At 38.9% G+C, this 22352-nt stretch overlaps 1 protein-coding gene across 1 annotated transcript; it reads right to left on the bottom strand.

Moving 5' to 3' along the window:
* Positions 1–400: 400 nt before the first annotated feature.
* sim2 (SIM bHLH transcription factor 2) lies at positions 401–19030 on the bottom strand. The gene is made up of 10 exons (XM_052566607.1): positions 18182–19030; positions 16772–16854; positions 16575–16664; positions 14286–14394; positions 14128–14213; positions 9520–9719; positions 8551–8657; positions 7965–8112; positions 6721–7091; positions 401–1554 (listed from the first exon to the last, which is right to left on the bottom strand). Exons 1-10 carry the CDS (start codon positions 18354–18356, stop codon positions 1199–1201), a joined length of 1725 nt encoding a protein of 574 aa, XP_052422567.1. The 5' UTR covers positions 18357–19030; the 3' UTR covers positions 401–1198.
* Between the last annotated feature and the right edge of the window lie 3322 nt (positions 19031–22352).

The following is a 22352-nucleotide window of genomic DNA, read 5'->3' as shown; positions in this document are numbered from 1 at the left end:
TGGGGAATCTGCTTGTAATTATTATGCTGCCCTCAGTTGGAATCAGCTTTCAGAAAAGATCAGATGATTTAAAGCACTAGCCTCATTTAACTGCAGTTTAAAATGCATTTAAATAAACTCTAAACTCATTTGTGTAGCTGTGCATTTATTGAAAGAGCACTGGCAAAACTGATTGCACTGTATTTCATGTATAATCCTTTTTCTATTCTTGGCTCTTTTAATTAATTCTAAATACATTTTTCAATTTAAAGTTGTAAAAATCTTTTCTTTTATTGTTGGGGTTATATATATATATATATGATTATTTTAATTTCTTTTATGTAAAGCACTTGAAATGTGCCATATATATATATATATATATATATATATATATATATATATATATATTGCCTTGCCCCCTTCATTAATTGACACGCCCCTTTCTTCTGATTGGCTACAGAGGTGTGTTGGCGCTCTGTCTGATCCACTTTCACCCTTTCTCAGATATCATTTACTGCACCTTTAAATTTTGATATTTTTACAGAAATCCTGCTGAAACATTTCCTCTTTTTTGCCATAGCTAAATTAGATTAAATATTTTAGTTTTGTAAATGTTGGCACAAAATCATGTTTCAAAAACAATCTGTGGATGATTATATCTTGCATATCTGAGTTTAGTGAACAATAATACACAGCTAATGTGTGTGTCCCTGCAGCACAGAAGCACTCATCAGTGTCTCAGGTGTATTTGTAGAAATAGACAACAATACATTGTATGGGTCAAGATTATACATTTTTCTTTTATGCCAAAAATCATTAGGATATTAAATAAAGATCATGGTCAATGAAGAAGTCTAACAGTAAATATATCAAAACTTAATTTTTGATTGGTAATATGCATCGTTAAGAACTTCATTTTAACAACTTTAAAGATGATTTTCTAAATATTTAGATTTCAGATTTTCTAATAGTTGTATCTCAGACAAATATTGTCCTCCGAACAAACCACACATCAATGGAGAGATGATTTATTGAGCTTCAGATGGTGTATCTCAAAAATGGACCCTTACGACTGGTTTTGTGGTCCAGGGTCATATATAAGGTTCATCTGGAGGCCTTGATGACTGAACCGTGTCCTCCTCTGTACTCCGGATGTCTTGCTCAGTCTTGCTGTGCGTGTGTGAACAGATGCTCTGTGGTTCTGCAGAAGTGCAGCCGGTCACCTCTCGTTGCTGATGATGACGGAGGTGCTGATGTAATGAGGGCTAGCGGTGCTCTGGGTCCGGTGCACCTCCTCGGCCCGGTACCCATCCGTTAAGTGGCTGAGAGTGTAGGGTCCTGATGGGACGTGTTTGGCCCAGACGTGCTGGAGGTTGAGCGAGACTCTGCTCTGGGACACCAGGAGTCTCTTGTCCTCTGTGTGGATCTGTTCTGAGAGTTCTCTGTTCTGGCCGAAGCCCTGGAGCGCCTGAAGCTCTCTGCTGCTGCGGTTCTGACCCGACTCCTCTTTAAACGCCCCGCCGGGTCTGTAGCCACTCTGCAGCAGCTGGGCTGTGAATGCATCACCCGCCGAACCTGACAGACAGAGTCCTGCCATTAGATGTGCCGTCTAGTAATGCAGGTAATCAAACAGTTTCATTTATGCAATTGGCAGTGGCTTTTATCCGCTTGGAGCACATTTGGTCATTCTTACTTTCTTTATATTCTTTTGGCTTATTTCAGTATTTCAGTGCTGACAGTGTCGTGTGAATGACTGAACACGTGAAGAGCAGAGGAACAGACAAACCAATTCAATTCCAGCTAAGTTTGTTTTTCTTGTTTCCAGCCAAAATATCAAACAATCATTAAATCAAAAAGTAAAGTTTTTTTTCAGAAAAGAAAGTAAAAATTGAGTGAGTTTTTGCTTGAAACAATAAAAAATAATCTGCTAGTGGGGTAGCAAAATAATCTTGTTTTCTGTTTGAAACCTCTCCAAATGATTCAAACTTCTTACTTCGATCATTCAATTTAGGCGATTCACTAGCAAAAAACTGATCAAAATAGCCATTATTTTTTTAATTTCAATATTGCTTGTCATGATTTAAAAAAAGCATTTAGTGCTGGTGAAACTGAGCTTTTCGAATCAGTTTAACCCAGTGGCGGCTCGTCAATATTAAATAAGCCACATGTTAGAAATAAGTTAAATATATATTGCAAAATAATCAGGAAATTGCATAATTTATATTCCTACTATTCAACTGGCAGTCCTGTTTGCACCTACTGTATTAAAAATACAAAAATCTAAACTGTAGAACGTTTGTTTTGTGTGTGGAAGTAAATTTTATATTATCTTTACAAAAAATATTTTATCAAGGCATTCAAATGAAGAAGAGGAAGAAGAAGAAGAAGAAAAGAATACAGATCCCGGAGCTTGGAAGGAGTTAGCAAGTCATGCCTTTTATTGGTTTCCCTGTTTGTTATTTCAAAGTCCTGTCACCGAAGCATTGTGTCACAGTGACACAGAAGAAAACTGAAGCAATGCAGTTAAACATGAGGCGATCGTCACAAGATCTTAAAGGATTTGATGTCCTGTGGCTCTCTTGTGTGGACTTTAGTATTACGGCCTTCATCTCTGAGTCACATTAATATAAATGGCTGCTATTTTTAATAAACTATTACGTTTAATGTAACTTTACTGATAATACACCTAAATAAAACTTAATTTAACTGATTCATGGTATCTTATTTTATGCTTTAGCAGCTGAAGTTTCAACTTTCATTTTTTTAGCTAAGCAGTAATGATACACTGTCACTGTATTAACACTGCGTTTCTGTTTGTTTGTACCCCCCAAAATATTTTAGCACCTGCGGCCTGTTTCAGAAAGGAGGTTAAGTGAAAACTCTGAGTATGTTAACCCTAAATGAGGGAAACTCTAGGTTTTCTGTTTCAGAAAGGGAGGTTTGTCAAACATGAGAAAGCAGGATAAGTCGAGCCCTTTTCTGAAAGAGAGCTAACTTATACTCCGAGTCCGTTACCATGGTAACTCACTCTATGAACCTAACCTGGTCAGGAGCAGCTTTTCTTCGATAAACCCAGAGTTTATTTCGGTCTCCTCCACCTTTTTAAACTCTTCATTAATGCACGCTGGAAAAATGCTCTTCTGTAACTTTTCGGATGATAAATTGCACCTGAGTATAAGTCGCATCAGTTCAAAAATACGTCATGACAAGGAAAAAAACATATAAGTCGCACTGGACTATAAGTCCCAATTATTGAGAATCAAGAACCAAGAGAAAACATTACCGTCTCCAGCCGCGAGAGGGCGCTCTCTGTGTTCAGTGCAGAGTATGTGAGCGGAGTGGAGCGGCGCGCTCAGAGCATTTAATAATCACTCCGCTCCCGCTCCGCTCCGCGCTCAGTGATACCAGAAACACCGCTCCGCCTTCGCTCTGTGGCTAAAGTATTTCAGTATGTTTGAAATGTTATGTTCAGAACATAGCCTATATTAAAATAAAAAATAAAATACCAGGAGAGTTTCAAAGTGGCTTAGGCTATTGTGTGCAAACTTTTTTTTCCTACCACATGCCAAACTAATAACATGGATGTCAGCATTAAAAGGTATAATTACTGTATTCTGCTGTGCAAATTTTGTTTGTGATGAAAATAACAGTACATTTTTATTTTATCTACAGATCAATGCATTTCTTACAGATTTCTGCTCATTCAAAATCAGATACAGATGAAGTATCACTGTAAGATTATATTTGTGTGAATGCATTATTGCGAAAGCGATTGCGTGTGAATGTGCTGTAACTGTTTAAATCATGCTTCGACCCGAAAATATTCAGTAAAAGGAACAGACAAACTCCTTGAGAACTAACCTATAACTTCCCGCTCAGCTATTGTCGTCATTGTAACCTTCTGATTAGAGCGATCCTTCTGTATCAAGCTATAGTTAAATATGTTTAACGTGAATACTTGCGATATTACGGGCCGTTGGCATGAATTGTACTCGTGATGGAGCGGTGGTGGAGCGCTCTTGGAGCGAGTGAAAACCACAACACTCTGACGTTTAAAAAATCCGCTCCTCGCTCCTGTCAAAATCACACCACACCGCTCCGCTCACATACTCTGGTTCAGTGTAGACTACAGGAGAACTGAGCAGTATAGAGCACCCTCTCGTTCATGTCAAATTAATTCTGATAAATAAGTCGCACCTAAGTCAGATGACAAGCCAAACTAATTTAAATGCATTTTACTTAAGTAAATTTATGTGCCAGTGTGGTAATAAAAATAATCTTAATGCAAATGGAAAACAAGATTATTCTGAGTGTCTATTACTAAGTGCCAATCTACCGTAGCTCCGCCCTCCATCGACACAAGGTTAAATACGACACATGAATAACGGCTTCAGTGGTGTAGGCAGTAATGTTTTGGGGACAGAAAACTAGCTTGTAACGCGATTGATTGGGTTAGAGTCCGGCTTTTACTGAGCTCGTTCTTCTCACTTTTCCCATCACGTCACATTAGAACAACATTTTCTAAAAGTCGAAGTATAGTGCCTTACGAGTGTTTAATAATGATACAACTATGTATAATTGTAATAAATAAATATAATAATTTACAATCTGATATTATTGCATTCTGTTAATGTATGACAATACTGAGGTGCAAATGTATCTGCCAGTATAAAGTATAACTAGCATCTAATTATTAGTTACACTTAGCCTGTTGCACAGAACTGCTACTTTTTTACATGGTAAATTGTAATAAATTGGAATCATAATATCGGCGCTCCATTGATAATGGCTTTATAGTTGTGGTGCATGCGCTTAACTCTGAGTCAGTCAATTTAGAGTTGATTAAACCAACTCATTTCAGCGGTTCTGTAACCGAAAACTCAGAGTTTCCCATCTCACGGTAAGTCAACTCAGAGTTTAAGTTGAAACTCAGAGTTGGTTGAACCTCCTTAGTGAAACTGCCCCAGCCACCACTGGTTAAACCACTGCATCTCGTATCCCTTCAAGCAGATCCTGAATCATTTGATTCAGGTCAGGACTTCTGTGAGGGTTCGTGAATCTTTTGAGCTAATTTGTGAGGTTTGCAAATCACTTGATTAAGATTAAATTTCATGCATATGATACCGCAGAATAACTACATCAACGTTACACCCCTACTGTCTGTCCATCTGTCACTCAGGGTTTCGGCAGGATTTCTGAAAGTAAAATTTAAGAAGTTTTAAAGACCTTTCTTAGACCAAGTAAAGAAAATGGAATATATTGAAATCAACAAAATATGTCAATATGTTCTCTAAATGTGTGGCAGCACACAGCGGGTTGTGAGAGCAACAGTTTGAAAATACATCTTATTTCTAATTTTAGTTTTAATGTATTGGATGTTTTTGAGTGATTTTAAATGATATGGAGGGAGAAACATCGGGTTTAAGATGCTTTATTTGATTGTTATGTGTTATGTATTGGTTCTTTTTGTTGTTTTATTTCTGTTTGATAGATGTTACTTGCTAGATCCATGTGAGTTTTGTGTAACTGACAGTCTTGGTCATGACGCTCTTGTAGAAGAGATATTTAATCTCAGTGTGCTTTTTTTCTAATAAAATAAAGGTAAAAAAATGTCTAAATTAGTGGTGGGCCGTTATCGGCTTTAACGTGCTGCGTTAACGTGAGACTCTTATCGGGCGATAATTTTTTTTTTGCCATTAATCTATTCTCAAAGTTGGGTTGGGAGCTGGGTCTATACTAAGCAAGCTATGATGACTTTCACAGCTACGGCTCTGCTCACGCCTGTTTCACACATACTCCGTCTGCAGTGCGTATGCAGTCCGTGTGCGTTACGTATGTGGTGCAGCACGGACTCGATGTGCTTTCACACAGGACGCGTTTGCAGTCCGCTACTCGGTACATAAACAATCGCTGCACTGCTGCCGGCGCAACGCTCCTGGAATCCGTTAACATGGATGCGTAAAAAATATGCAATGCATACGCACTGCAGACGGAGTATGTGTGAAACAGGTGTAAGGTTGTTTGCACCTTGTGTAATGTGGGATTCGTTTACAGCTTTTTCACGCAGTTTGTGATGCATTTTGGAAACAGGAGATGTACATTTCTAATGCACCACCTAGCTTGATAAACCCCTTCTCAAAGACTTATTGTTTGTCAATTTTATTTGGGTAACACACATATTCTGAATGCCTTCGGCAGAATTCGAATGAGCCATTTTAATCTAGATTAATTTCAAGATCAAAGTGAGATTAATCTAGATTTAAAAAATTAATGTTTGCCCACCACTAGTCTAAATATATACAAGTCAAGATACACTGAAAAAACAAAATCGCAGAAGATAGGGAATCTTGTTTATAAAAAAAATAAAAAAACTATCAAAATGAAGTGAGTTTACGATTAAAACAAGAAGAAATATCTGTCAGTGGAGTCAGAAAATCTACTTAATTCAAAGAGAAACAAGTTTACATTCCCTACTGACAGATATTTGTTCACTCCATTTTGTTAAAATTCGCAGAAAACAAGTCTTCTTCGTTCAATATCTTCATTTGAATCTCCAGTAAACGTGTATTGATTTAAGGATGTTTTGATATTTGTACTGGAAAACAAGACATAAATGCTGAGGAAGACATTAATTTAGCAGTTCATGCAACATTTATTGCCACGACTTTATGAATGTAAGAGTCTGCTCTGATTTAAGAGCAGCAGAAAGTGTCTGTGGTTGTGATGTGTGTGGGCTGTTACCTGAGTGTACGCAGCTCCAGGGTGTTTCCCTGCGGGACAGGTGTGTCTGCGCAGGTGTGTGTGTGTAGGACGGCTCAGGGACATGCATCTGCTGCTGACAGGATGGCAGGCTGCAGGGACTCGACTTCCACGAAGGACACTCCGCTTCATCAGCATGCAGAGAGGTCTGGAAACCGTTCCCGGGTGAGCCTGCGAGCGCTCTTACCTGCGGATACGGGGGAGCTTTGGGTTTGCTTTGGATTTTGGCTGCTTTGGCTTTCAGCTGTTTGCGTGAGTCCTGAGGAACCACCAGACTCGAGGTCTTATATGAGAGAGACGGTCTGGATCTGCTCTGGTCCTGAGAGAGCTGCATCTGTTTATATTCCACATGGCTGCAGAGATACACAGCATTAGTGAACACAGGGTTTCTGCGGGTCTGAACAAGTCTTAATCCACCTTTCTTATAACGTAAGGTCTGAAATAAGAGCAGAAAGTCTTCAATTCATGTAGTTGTGGTATTAAATATCACAAGAACTGCTAAATCTCTAAATCTCTTCCTCTGTAGTTCTGTCTTGTTTTCCAGTAAAATATCTAAACACCCTTAAATCAAGATGAATTTACTGGAGATGCAAAATGAAGAGTCTTCTATGAAACTTTATGATTAATAACAAATATCTGTCAGTGAGGAATGAAAACTCTTTGAACTAAGTTGATTTTTCAGACTACATTGGCAGAATATTTTTTCATTTTAATTATAAACTCACATCATTTCTATCTTTTTTTTCTTTTTCATTAAACAAGACTTCTTATCTTCTGTCATGTTGCATCTCGTGTCTTGATTTAAGGATTTTTTAATATTTGTATTGGAAAATAAGACAGAAATACAGAGGCAGATTTTCTTTTGTTTGCAGTGTGATCAGAAAATACAGTAAACGTTATTATACAGTAAAAGCCTGAGGTAAGCAGTTTTATGTTTTAGCGCAACGTGGCGTTGATGTTGATTTCATGTCACAGTTTTATTGGTTGGGCAGTAAATGTGGGTCGTAACAGCAAACACACTGTGCCAAGATCATGCTGTACCGTAGGCTATCTTTGAACCTCTCTCACTGTATGACATAAGAGCACCGATTAGGAACCACGACTGATTCACGATGCCTGTCTGGGACAGCCGGAAACAGTGCAGTGTGTTTTGGGCTTTAAAGAGTCATATATTTCCCTTCATGGGTCCGGCAGAAGTGCTGTGAGGGAAGTGAAAGGTCACTCACGTGAGGACATAGTTGACGCTGACGATGCAGTGTGGCCGAGATGAGCGGCTGTTGTGAACGATGGTGGCGCAGCTCTGCACCCAAACCCAGCCGCCGTGTTTGGCCAGCATTCGGTAGTACTTGGTGGTGACCTGCCCCTTCAGCAGCACTGACACACACACACACACACACATACACACATACGACTGAATGACAGGGTTGGTGGTAATGGAATACAAGTTACGCAATTAAGGTAATCAGAATACTTTGAGTAACTAGTAAAGTAATGAATTAATTTAGAAGGAAATATTAGTTGTTTTTTCAGATCAGTAATGTGTTGAGTGACAGCTCTGGTGTTGCCATGGAGACAGAGATCAGGAGTCAGCAGTGTTGAGTGTGAACATGATCTCACTGTAGATCTAGACTCAATATGAACATCTGTTTACTCAGAAACACATTCAGTGTTCCTCGAAATCAATAAAAACTGAAATACAAAACTCAGAATATTATACAAACTGGCAATAATTGTAGAATAAGACAAATATGTGCCGGTGGAGCTCGAGGAACATGGCTGAGAAGCACTGATGAAGCGCATGCGGCGACTCACGTAAATGATGCGCGTGTCGCAGGTGGAAGACGTCGCAGCCGTGGACGTGATGGTAGAGAGTCTTCTCAATCAAATCCTGCGGCTCGTAACCCGTTAACTCAGCCACCCTGACACACAAACAAGACTGCATTTACCCTCCTGAAACAATGTTTCCTTTCACCGCTCCTCCCTGTTGAAATGATCTTCAACCTCATGCTGTCTGGTCCATTTTCAAGAAGCATTTGAGCACTTAACTACAACCCACTCAAAAATATCATCATCTGTGCATTTATATCCTGGTTTAAATCGTATTGATCTAGACGATGTTTGAAATGTTCTACTGTTGGCACTTATGTTGCTTTGGACAAATGCATCTGCTTAAATGAATAAATGTAAATGTGTTACTGTGTTTACGAAAGAAGCTCATTGTGTTCAGATCACTGTACACTGTTCGCTTCAGACGTCCATCCTTGTGTTTTTAATATTTGAGCAGACATATGCTGCACTTTTTTTTGTTATATAGCATTGCCCATAAATGCTTAATGATTAAAAATCACAGCTATGTTTTTTTTTTAGGGTTAGGTAAAGTAATGGAGAGATCTGTTGTAAGCTGTATTTTCCAAATTTAAGACATTTGCATTAAGACACAGTGGTTCCCAGCCACGTTCCTGGAGGCCCCCCAACACTGCACATTTTGCATCTCTCCTTTCTCTGACAGGGTTAGGTCTCTAGTAATGAGATGATGATCTGAATCAGGTGTGTTTGATTAAGGTGACATGGAAAACATGAAGTGTTGGGGGGCTCCAGGAACGTGGTTGGGAACCACTGCATTAAGAGACTGACATATTGTGTTCTTTTTATTTTAGTCTTTAATTTTTTTTACTTGCTTAGAAAAATACTTAAATTTGCCTTCATGAATCCTGCAGAACCCCTGGTCACACTAAGCACATTGCATTGTGGGATACTGTAGTGAGTTGGAGTGAAGCTCACCTGCTGTCCAGGAAGATGAGTTTGAGGTCCAGACTTGCGCGGAACATGAACATGTTGCTGTGGAGTTTGATCTCGGTGACGCCGCTGGGAGGAAGAGACTGACCGACCGCCACCAGCCCCACGATCTGATAGCACGACTCAAACAGAGGCATGTCCATCAGCAGCTGACGGAGCTTCAGATAACCGCTGCAGTGGATCACCTGCAAACACACACAAGCATTTTTTATCGCTTTTTTTCTCAACAAGTGATGAATTTAAAGTGCAGAAAAGCCATATTTCTTTCAGATGTGCACTTCAATGTCACATCAAACAAAACTGCAAACTGTACATGCGTGTATATGGGATTTATACAACGTTTCTCAAAGGCACTAGATTATTCTGCAAATTGAAATCAAATAAGGCACAATCTGATATGTATTTTTGTTGTAATTTTTATTTGTAATTTAATGCACAAGTAAACAGAGTGCAATTTATTTGTAATTAGAGTAATAGCCATTGACCGACCAAGAAAAAGCTTTTGTTATTCATATTGCTCCGTTCCTGCACTTAGTTTAGATTTGAGCAGTTGCCGTGCTGTAGGCTTTTGGGTTTGCTAATTTAACAAGACGACCATAGCTGTTTTCTCTGAAGTGTTGGGTGGCTGTGTATTTGTTTGCTGTCTGTCAGTGGAAGTGTTCAGACTCCTCGTGTGAAGACCTATGAGTGTAAAGACCTGCAACTTTAACTGAGCAACGAAACCAGGCAACGCACTTAAGTACTCTTTTTCCTTTTGCACACTCCTTTCTGTCCTCTCCCTTCCATCTCCATCATGTGTTTTCAGTACATTCTAACATCTCTTATAGTTGAAAGAAATATTTTGAGTTCTGCACAAAAAAAGGGAGAAAAGCCGAATCCTTAACTAAGCTAGTGTTAAAACGCCACCTTCTTGTCCTTTGTGGGACTCCCTGAACTAATAAATCTTAATATACAGCGGCGTGATCTGATACCAAAATGTTACCCAACTCACAGCAACCAACCGATTATTAATTAGAAAAAAGTCAATTCTTGTATGACATTTGTGCGGGCAGAATAGAAGGTAAAGTCCCTTTGTGTGGGGTTTAAAGTTCGCCAAATATCCAAATAGTAGTTCTTCGCAGATAGCTACTAGTGCCTTTGACTGCTTAGTATAAAAGGGATTTCTAACAGGCCATTTGTCCATCAAAGAGTTCATAAGGCAGTTAAGATCCCCTCTGATTATAAGTGTTTCAGAGGGATATACAGAGAATTTAGCAAAGGTTGAGATGAGAAATTCAGGGGAAAGGTTTGTAAGCTAAAATACACATTTAGCAGCGATACCTCTTCCCCATAAAGAACCCCATTAAGATAAACATATCTACTAAATCGGTATTTGTCACCCTTTACAACATTAAAAGGGATGTTCTTATTAATAAGTATAGCAACCCTTCTACTACTGGTTGTGAATGATGAAAATAAGATTTGGCCAATCCAGTTGTGTTTTCATTTTAAATGTGCCTAACCATCCAGATGTGTTTCCTATAGTAAAGCTATATCTACTCTTTCCTTAAGAATAGACATAACCCTCCTTAGTTTTAGTGTTCCATGCAAACCCACATGTGCAATGACAATAAAGTTGAATCTAACCTAATCTAATCTAAACCCCTAACATTCCAAGTGCATATTCTTAATTTACTACCCAGCATTAATACATAGAGCAAATTTTAATGTATAGAGCAAATACAGAGATATGGAACTGCTCCTCCCTTTATATAAAGTAACAAATTAAGTACTCAAATGAAAAAGAGCCTGCCCGAGCTTCAACAGTGACCATTATAACAAGCATTATAAAAAAAAAAACAGTGAACAATACATATACAAGGGGTATTTCCCACATAACATGGGGAACGAAGCGCACCAACAAAGCGCTGTTCAGCACAAAAGGCTCTTGCTCATCTGCTGGCATCCACAACCCGCTGCTTATCCTGAAAGTTGTGGAAGCAAACAATAAGCGGATGAGGCCTACCCCTGGCGTCGGCTTTCGGCATAAAAATGAGATGAGATCTCTTCAGTTTAAGCATCCCCCACTTTGTCTCAATGCCGAGGAACTCTGGGATCCTAGTCTGAAGATATGTAGTCGGATTAGTTCCTTCAGCATTTTCAACAAGGCCAATGATGTGTACATTTTCTCCTTGGACCTCGATTTTCTATATCATCCAGGTGTTCGGCGAGTGACGAAACTTGGCGTGTTAAAGACTGAAGCCGTGTGTTCGCTGTATCAACTGATGAATCTGCCTCAGTATTCTGTTCTCTGCTTCATTAAGTCTGCCCGTTGTTTGCTCAAGTTGTTGCAAATGGGCTTGAATAGTCTGTGCAGGCGATCCCAGCTTATCGTCAATCACCTTTGTCATCTTTCTCAGTCATCTCCTGTGGCGCCCTGGATAATGCTGGATCAAGCTGGCCAACATTGTCGCCCGTATGGACGTCCTCGCTAGCTGCTTTCTCAGGTAGATCCTTTTTCTCAAGTTTCTTCGATGGTTTCAGCATTTTCACAAACATACCATTTTCATTTTTTGACATGGTACCTCTTGCATTGCCAAAATACATTAAATTGCGTACTCAACTGAGCAAATTATGAGTTTTAATATTGAGTGAGGGAAGAGCATTAGCAAAAGCAGCCACCTCCCACACTGCCATCTTGACCCCCCCATCTTCTGCTTTTAACACTGTCGATCATCTGATCCTCTTGTATGCCCTCTCATCACAGTGATTTTACTCCACTGGATTGAATCCTATCTCACTGATAGGTCTTTCAGGGTGGCTTGAGGAGGGGAGGTATACAGGATCATCAATTGGTCACTGGGGTTCCTCAGGGATCAGTTCTTGGACCCCTCCTCTTCTCCATATACACTACATCACTGGGTCCCATCATACAGGCACATGGCTTCTCCTACCATTGCTAAGCTGATGACACACAGCTCTAGCTTTCAGTTCAACCAGATGATCCAACGGTAGCTGCATGGATCTCAGGTTGCCTGGCGGACATCTCAGCATGGATGAAAGAATATCACCTAAAGCTCAACCTGGCAAAGACTGAGCTTCTTGTTTTACCCGCCACTCCAGCTGTACAGTATGATTTCACCATTCAACTAGGTTCTTCTACAACAACTTTGGTCAGAAATCTTGGTGTAACTTTGAGGACCAACTGACTTACAGCTTGCATCAAGTTCAGAACAGCCACAGACTTAGCACCCCTCTACTTCCACTCACTACTATGAATCTACATCCCCTTCGGTAGTCTGAGATCTGCTAGTAAGCGATGTCTCGTGGTGCCTCAAAATCACTTTCCAGAACATTGTCCTTCACTGTTCCTGGCTGGTGGAATGATCTTCCCATCCTTATCCGGAATGATGAATCCCTGACAATCTTCAAGTGACTGCTGAAAACTCACCTTTTTTGATGCTAGTTGACTTAGAATTCTAGCTCTGTCTAGCTTGTACTTATTTAAACAATGCTTGAAACTTGGTATTACAAGCATCTCCTGTGTGAATAGCTTGATGTATTCCACAGTTGTAAATTGCTTTGGATAAAAGTTCCTGCTAAATATATAAATCTGAATGTATACTAGAACATGAGCACTGGTTACTATTATTTATTTATTTTTAATTTGTAAAGTACAAATGAAAATGAAACAATTTAAATGCATAAAATAACTTATTTTACATTCTGGCGTGTGATTTTTCACATTGTTATCACTATCTACATGTCTCGTCCATCAGTATGCAATGCTGGAGAAGAAGCTTTTGGGGGTTTTGAGAACCAGAACCTAGCTGACTGACAGATAAAGTGAGCCCCTTTATCAAAATACCTGGTCAGGAATAATACAAAAATGTCATATTCACTCAGTATAATTTGATCTCATTGACAAATATCTCAATTACAAATAAGTAGAAATTAGTTGTATATTCAGATGTGATTTAGGCACTAAATCAGTCCAGTACTTTATGTACTAAAAACATCCTGGTTCTCCTACTGCTTGTAGTGACATTTGGTCCCCACAATGTAGCATAAACAAGTATACATACACACACCACACACATACATTTAAAGGAGATTTCTTTGTCCTATTGACCCGCCTCTGAATCCAGAGCCGGATTTATTCTCTAAGTAACATAAACCACTTGTTTATTGCCAAGGTAAATTTTAAACAAATCTCCAAAGCCTGATTGATGAAGCGGGTGGAGACGCACGGTAAAAATGTCATCGGTTCATGACGTATTCAAATATGCGGTTCGCGTTCAAACGAGTCTTTGCTACATTTAATCAGATCAGCTTAGAGGGTCAGTTCATGCTGCACAGTGTCGACAGTGAAATGGCAGCGATTCAGGCTCTAAAGTGGCTCTCCATGTGAACTCGAGCTCTTGAGAAATGTTTTGACTTGATGACATTTGCAATTCAAATCTCGGCTTTGAGATGAGCTCGCGGAAAATAACGCCCGCGGGAAAGTAACCCTGAGAATATAATTTTACTGGCCGTCATCTGCTTTATTTCCAAACAAACATACGTGCGTGTGTTTGATGGTTTATTAGTACAGTTGAAGAGAGACGAACTCACCTTATAACCGCCGCTCGTGAGTCCCGCGTTCCGCTTCGCCAGAACACACTTCATGCGCAGGAAGAACGAGCGCTCGAGCTCCAGCTCTGCAACACATCCGCTTTGTGATGAATATGAATTTAATACTCGTGTGTGTGTGTGTGTGTGTGTGTGTGTACCCTGCAGGAAGTGTGGCTGCAGCGGCTGGTGTGCGCTCAGCACGGCGCTCATCTCGTCGTGGTCTGATGGATGAATGTACTCAAAGATGCTGTTACCGGTCAGTTCCACCTACAACACACACATCACATTCTGAACCATCATTCAGTCATGCTGCTTTACCTTTTTCCAGATAATTGCTAGGCGGCCTAAAGAGGAATCAGTCAAATAGCTCCAAAGTGGGCAAAACCCAGCTGAGCTCAAGATGAGAATCTGTGTCATTTAAGAAGATTACATCAACTCACAAAAATGCCTTTTGTGTGTATGTGTGAAGCTAAGCTCCTGTTTGTCTGAAATTGATCTGCATCCATCTCAAAGACACAGTCTGATTCCCGCTGCAAAGAGTTCGTGTATAAAACATGATTTGCATGTGAAAACAAAAGCGGATTCTGTGCTGGACTTTGATCCATTTGTGTGTGTAAATTAGCAGGGCACACCAGACACAGGGAAGGTCACTCCACAGCACTTCAGCGACAAATGAGTTTCTGCGCAGCTGCGACGCGGCGCGTTAATCTGCTCTTTGTAGCGCCGCGGCGCGATCGTGCAGGAATGCGCACTTTACCGAGAGTGTTGGGATAGATTTTACACTCACTGTGTCCCGCTTCATCTCTGCACAGAGTCCCGGTCTCAGCCGTTCACGCGGTCGTTCTGCAGTGACCAGCGCATTTGAATGCTCCGCAAACACAGGTGTTCCCGCACTGACAGCAGCATCTGCGATCGGCCGCTGCTGCTTTGACTATAAAAAACAGCGTTTTCCTTTCAGCTCACCCGTGGAGATCTTCAGGAGCACTAGCAATATAGATTCTGGGCCTACAAACTAGACTTTTACTTTATCTTTTCTATAAAGCAAGGGAACACGTGATAATGCTCCTCAACTAAATGTTGGACACAATCTCTTGACTCTAAGAAACGCATTTTTTTCAGTTTTAATGTAAGTTAAGAGTGACTGCATTACTGTTCTAAAACAGATTTTTTGTTTGTTTTTGTTTCAGTTTTTAGTTCAAATCAAATTCAGGAATCCCTCAACCCAAATCCATACATCTCTGGGATTACATGTTGATCACTGATTTCCATATATTTGTTTCTTCTGTCTGCTGTAGTCCATCTCTTTTCCTATTTTGTGAACTGGTGGGAAAGCAAGAACAAAAATAGAGTTTCCCATTATAGACGTTGTTTTTCCTGCAATGGTTTATTTCCACATATGAAAAGAGTCCATTGAAATATTCAGCTGTGGTTTCATCTCATGCTTTCTGCAGGACTCGTTCCCGTTCTTGTGAGGTGTTAGATGTTCCTGAAGGCCAGCAGCAGCAGATTCTTCTCTTCACTGCTCAGATGAAGCTGTTTGAGAAGCTTCTGAAGGCTCTGTTCCTCAAAGAGACTGTGATTGTCCTGCTCGTCGTCTCCGGTCAGATGCAGTTTGCTGTCTTTAGGACTGTAGAGTCTGCGTCTCTCATCAGATGAAGGGGTGCGTTGTGTTTGCTCATTTTTAGAAGCAAAATTACATTTGGAAAGTGTTAAGTGCACAAGGCCCGGACACTTTATGAAGCTATGCTAAAGTACTGAATCAGCACAGACAAATTTCATAAAGGAATAATTCACCCAGAATGTGAGAATTTCCACACTTTAATTTGCTTCCAAACCAGATTTTATAGAAATGTGTGTGTTTTTTGACTATAAAGTGTAAGTCAACAGGCATTAGAGTTGTTTGTTTATCAAAGTTCTTTTGTTTCCAACAGAAGAAAGAAACTCAAACAATTTCAGAAGAATGTGAGAGAGAATATATAAATAATAAATTACTTTGGGAGAACTACCTCAGTAAGAGTCTATGCAGGGCTTTCTTATTTTGCAGTAAAAGTCGATGAATAAATGTCATCACAGTTAAAAAATCATTAAAAATTAAATCTAAACATAACACTATTTCAAACTGTTTTATTGTATTATCCATTAATTCAATTCTACATTGGTTTTCTTAAAATAAACACACAATTTGAATGTGTTTGGTCTCTTTACATTCCCAGATACAAAATGTAAACTTATTAAACAAGCAGGAGCCCAGTGTTTTTTTCAGACTTCAGACTAGACTGAATTTCTCAATAGAAGCACAAATGAAGATATGGAGCAAACAAAAGTGTGCATGAATTCACTTCACATTCCCCAGATAGAATTATAACGTAATGTCTCAGTTATGTGTGTATTGGAGTGTGTTATCACTGTGGCCCTGAACTGACCCTGGTTTCATGTTAAACTCTCACCTGTGACAAACCCAGATGTACCGAAGCTGTTTCTGAAATGTACATGATTTTACCATCAGGAGCGACGACAAACACAAACCCGTCCAGCGTCTGAAATATAAAACCAGAGCACAATAACAAACATTGAATTCGCTTTATCATCCGACGCGGTTTAAGAAATAAGCATCAGAGTATAACGTTGTTTTAAAGGCTCGCACCTGCAGCAGGTGAGATCCCAGATCTTTGGCCATGATGTCCAGAGGACTGACCCTCGCTGACTGACCCCAGGCCTCTCCGAGCCCTCACACAAACACAACACAAACACACTCAAATACTGAGTCCTGGGAAAACCTTCATTACACACCACACAAACAGCTGGAGTTCTGTCACATTGACGCAGTGTGGGTTCGGAAGAAACTTCAGATTTTGCTTAAAAAAATATATCAAAGACTGACCAAAATCTTTATCACATGTTAATTACATTTATCTGTCAAGTTCGCGTTGTGTATTCGGGGGAAATTATTTAGGCCTAACATTTTCCTGTAGCCGAAATCATAATTATATAGGCTAATAATTATTATAAATATGTAATTTTTATAGAGTAATCAAAACGCCATATCGAGCTTGTCGATTTAATGTAAAATTAATTGTTAAAAGGTCATTTAAAAAAGTATTTTACAGAAACATTTTTAAAAAGCAAAACAAAATACTAAAATGCATGATTATTAGCTAAGTATTTTATATTATTGCGTGTCATCAAGTCCATCAGAGACAAACTGGTAATATGTATAATAATTTACTCTTTCCAACAGCACATTATTTTTTAACTGTATACAGCATTATTTAATATTGTTATCTAAACTTCCACGTAGCCGAAAATGATCAAATCAAAGAAATCAAATGGTTGAGTTTAATTAGGATTTTGCAAAGGTAATTCAGGCAAAGAAGAAACATTAATTCGTCCTAATTTGATAGACTCTGTAGCGTCAATGTAATCCGATATAATTATTTTTTCCTTCAATTTGGAAAATATTTATCCATTTTACAATTTGAGATCTGTTATGACACATTTTTAATATATCTGTTGACTCAGAAAAAAAAGGTTATCATTTTAAGTGAAAGTCTTTGACAGCGACACTGAACGAATCTGCGATGATTTTAATGTGTGCTGATGGAGATTAAAAAAAAAAGAACGGAATAATTATTTTCAGCTATAAATGATTTTCTAGACCTCAGGTCATTTACAGCTTTATTATTGTATTTTCAGATGGTTTCCCCTCGAATCGTAACCAGTTTCATTTCATCACGCAGAGCACATCTGATCAAAACGAATTCAGATATTATATTCATTTTCATTATTAGGCCTATTATTTTTTAGCATTTTTTATTTTAAATGTATAGACTTCGTGTTAAGTTAATTAAACTAATTAACTTAACCAAAATGATGGTTTAAAAATGTTTCATGGTAAATTCGATTAAATTGTCCGACCTTTTAAAATTAATAACTGAAACATCATAAAATAAAAATAAGATAAACTGCAAAAAAAAAAAAAAAAAAAAATTGTGATCAAAGTAGATTTGGGTGAAGTGTCTGCTTTAAATCGGTGTGAAATCGGATCGTAACTCACCGTCTGGAAACACGGCTCTCATCTTCAGGTAGCTTGTGGTCAGTCTGATGATGGACGCTTTGTCCAACTGAGATGTGATGGCCGAGGGCAGCGGCAACAGTTTGGCCAGTTCATAAAATTCTCCATTTTCTTTTTCTCTTCGTGTCTTCGCAGCATTCTTGGACTTTTCCTTCATTTCTGACACATGGAGAAGACACGGCTAGTCTCGAACAGACCGCGACGCGATGATCATGGTCACTCGCTAAACTCGGTTTGTGATTAGTTTTTCTGCGTGTTTTCTGTTTCTGTTGTAGTGAAAGATCGGCTACTGATGGCCTTTCTTCGAAGAGTCCTGGGCTTTATTGTGAATTAAAATGAATGAATGCATTGAAACGACTGGATATATCTCCTGTAACACTGGTTCTTCACACGCTGAAAGTCTTTTTAGAAACGTCCTTTAATAAATCAGTCAGTCCTGTCGCTTTAGATTTCGATTCTGATCACGGTTTATAAACTTCAGAAATAGAATTGAGCTCGAGCATTGCATTTCAGCGCCACGATCGCCTTTGAATTCGACGCGCTTTGGCGTTTTGATTTAAACGCAAATTACATTGTTAAAATAATCCAAACATCTATTAAATCCATGACGAACTGCATAAAAGTAAAAAATCGTAAAGAGGAGTTTACGGTGATCGTCTGTTCAGTGCGTCCATGTTCTCCAGTCCTCTATTTCTTAAGCCCGTGTTTATTTCCTAAAATCTTTAATTGTCATTTTAGTCCTTTGAATATTCCTCTCAGAGTCCGTAGATTCCGTGCAGCCCTTCAATTATTCAGGCGCTGTGATCGCCAATGAGAGAGAGAGAGAGAGAGACTGAGAGAGAGATAGGGAGAGAGACAGAGAGAGAGAGATAGGGAGAGAGAGGGAGAGGGAGGGAGAGAGAGAGAGAGAGAGAGAGACTGAGAGAGAGAGAGAGAGAGAGACTGAGAGAGAGATAGGGAGAGAGAGAGATAGGGAGAGAGAGGGAGAGGGAGGGAGAGAGAGAGAGAGAGAGAGAGAGAGAGAGAGAGAGAGAGGGGGAGAGGGAGGGACAGAATGACTCTTCTTACGTCACACTCTCGTGTTTGAGGAGGATGATGATGTCAGCTTTCACATTTTATAAATTACTTAAAAAAGCACCGAAACACATACTGCTCTGAAATAAATGTTTTTAGGACTATCTGGTAGATTTAATTTAATTTAATTGGATCATGTAGGCTACCTCTTGTTCTTGTGGCACTGAACAAATAAAGCATTAGGCCTATATTTAAAAATGACGATGTGAATAAAAAACACTTGGTTTGAATTAGGCTTTTGGCTGTCTTATCAAAGTAGTTTTCCATATTAACGTTTGACTTTTAACAATGCAACGTGCAGTTCCTGTGTCTGGCGCTTTAATGCGGTTTAGTTTGTACTTGGACTCCAAACATGCGCTAAAATAGCGACGAGCGGCGTTTGGATGAACGCTGTTTAAAGCCGATCACTTTCAATTCAGCGGATTCATCTCTTTTCACTGTCTCGCGAAAACGTGAATATGTTAGTAGGCCTATATATATCGATGATGTAGTTAGAGTAAGTTCAGCTATACCTAATGAAAACTATAAACGCGTTACGGTTTCGTTGGAATCGTGGAAATAAATTGGGTACCAAGAACTATTATGTAAAAAAAAAGAAGAAAAAAAAAAAAAAACCCGAGGAGTTTGTGCACATTTGTTTGGATTCTATAATAAATCGTTGTGTTTCTGTAGTGACGTCAAACAATGACGAATATTTTAAAAAGTCCCGCGTTGAGTTGTCAACTATATTCATTGTTGGGGAGAAACTAGTTATATAACATAATTACGTAATGTAATTAATAAAATAAATATAGCTAACTTATCTGTTACGGTTACTAAGAAAAAAAGTGTAATTAATTTAGTTAGGTTATTTATGAAAATGTTAATGATTGCAAAGGGGGTTTCATCTGAATATTTTCACACGCATTCAGATTTGATTGATTTCTTTCCCAAATTGCATTGACTGCTCTAAAATTAAACACCAATAATTGATCTTTTCCATTTCATTATTTTTTTATTAGGGTTAACCCTAATTTAAATTATTATAATCTGAATTCAAGTGAATCAGGCAGTAATCAGTGTTGAGTTATATTGTGATGTTTGAGTTCTGCTTTATATGTTTCAAAATGATTAACAGTTGAAAACATTTGCTAGAAATTTAGAAAAGTAATCAGAAAGCAATCAGTTACACTACTTGTTAAATTTTAAATAGGGTAATTTCTAATCTGTAACCTGATACATTTCCAAAGTAACCTTCCCAAACACTGACTATATCTATGAGCATTTAACTGTTATCAGAAACCAGTGGACTGAATATAATGCATTTGATTTAGAGATCCATTTACAAGCCATTTCTCAGTCCTCACTTTTCTTCACAGAGTTGAGCACAATATCTAGGTGTCTAAACGGTATAATTTATTTATAATTGAACTATTTTCTCACTCACAATTCACAACACATAAACCATCAAAACTGTCCAATTTACACATTCACATGCTCTTTACAAAACTGATCAACTTATTCCAAACCCATCATAATACAAAACTGAATAAGAGAGCCTTTCTACATTTACACACTCATACCATATTGAAATTTATTCCAAATCTTTTAATGAAATACTATATTCAGACAATTATATGTAGCTTGAACAACTGCAAAGGTGTAAGTTTTTCAATTTCATTCCCATCTATACAACAATGTAAATCTCTGAAATATTGTTTGCTGTAATGTAGATATGGAGTGTGTGACATTCACTCAGTGTCATTCTTGTTTGTGAAGACATTTTATGTCAGAAAACATTGTGTAATGCAGCAGTTATTAGTGTTTATGGATCATAAAGTGTGAATAATGAGTTGATTTGAAAATGTATAAAGTGCTTTATTAAGTAGGGTTATAAATGTGAAAAGTGCTGCTGTGCCAAGATTAAAACTGCTTGTAAAGAGCTTTGATAAAAACCGTTATGCATTTGCTCAATTTCACATGTGATTTAGAAGTCGGACTGGAACACGTTTGGTGCAGTTTGCACATTTTATGTCATCATTTGACACGGTGTGTTGAGTATTTCCTGCGGACAGCAGCGTGCCTTTATAAATGGTGTGAGTGTGCAGGCCCGCGCAAGAGCACAGTCACTACATTTATTTGTGTTGGAGGTTTGGCTGTGATACTGGCCTATCGCTTTCTCTCTGCCTGTCACCGCTGATGGATGAACTTCACTGGCTCTGGATGGAAAATGCAGGAGGAGACCAAAACCAGCCTGCCTCAATAGCATGTAGAAATCCACAGACACCGCCGTCCTGTGTCAGATCAGCAGGGAGAAACTAGGAAGCGTTGGCTGCGAGGACTGTAAGACAGACAGGGTTAGAGAGAGGAGGACTCTTATTAACCTCTTACTTACCTCATTATCGTCTCTCACTGTCAGGTGTTCAGCTCTTCTTCAGACTCACCCCTGCAGGGTTCTCCTGTGATCTCAGTGTGTCTCAAATGCAACTTAAAATGACATTTAGAGGAAACTCTGTGACAAAAAGGGAGGAAAAGCTCTCAGATGGGGTTTTTAATAATATGAGCTTGTTCGCATGTTGCACTTACTGCATTTCTAATAAACGGCAGCCTTCATGGTTGACAGCAGATAATGAGGCTATGCAGGCACAGCTTGAACTGATTGAACAGACAGAAGTGCTGTACACGAGTCTGTGTGCCTCCCACATTATGAAGAGAGAAAATCTGCCAGGTGTCAGCCTCTGATGATTAATGAGAAGAGGAGTGTATTTAACAGCTAAATTACCCTCCGCCCAGATTCACTGTTTTATTGCAGTGCGTTTGAGAGGATGCAGATATCAGACGTCTTTAAAATCATATCCAGACTCTCAGACTCTGAGTGTGTATTGAGTCTGTGACAGAACTTTAGGGAGTAATAAGTGTTGTTGAACTAACATTATTATCAGTGTTTTTATTGAGTGAAATCATTTGCATTTAATGATTTTATAGGGATTGTTCAAAAGAAATGTGATGCATATATCAGTGTTAAACAGTCTGTGGACAGGTTTGCTGTGAGTTTTTACAATACAGACTTGAGGTCCATTACCCTTAAAATAATAAAAAC

This window comes from Carassius gibelio, chromosome B10 (assembly GCF_023724105.1).
Source record: "Carassius gibelio isolate Cgi1373 ecotype wild population from Czech Republic chromosome B10, carGib1.2-hapl.c, whole genome shotgun sequence".
Taxonomy (NCBI): Eukaryota; Metazoa; Chordata; class Actinopteri; order Cypriniformes; family Cyprinidae; genus Carassius; species Carassius gibelio.
This window is presented reverse-complemented; position numbering and strand designations above follow the sequence as displayed.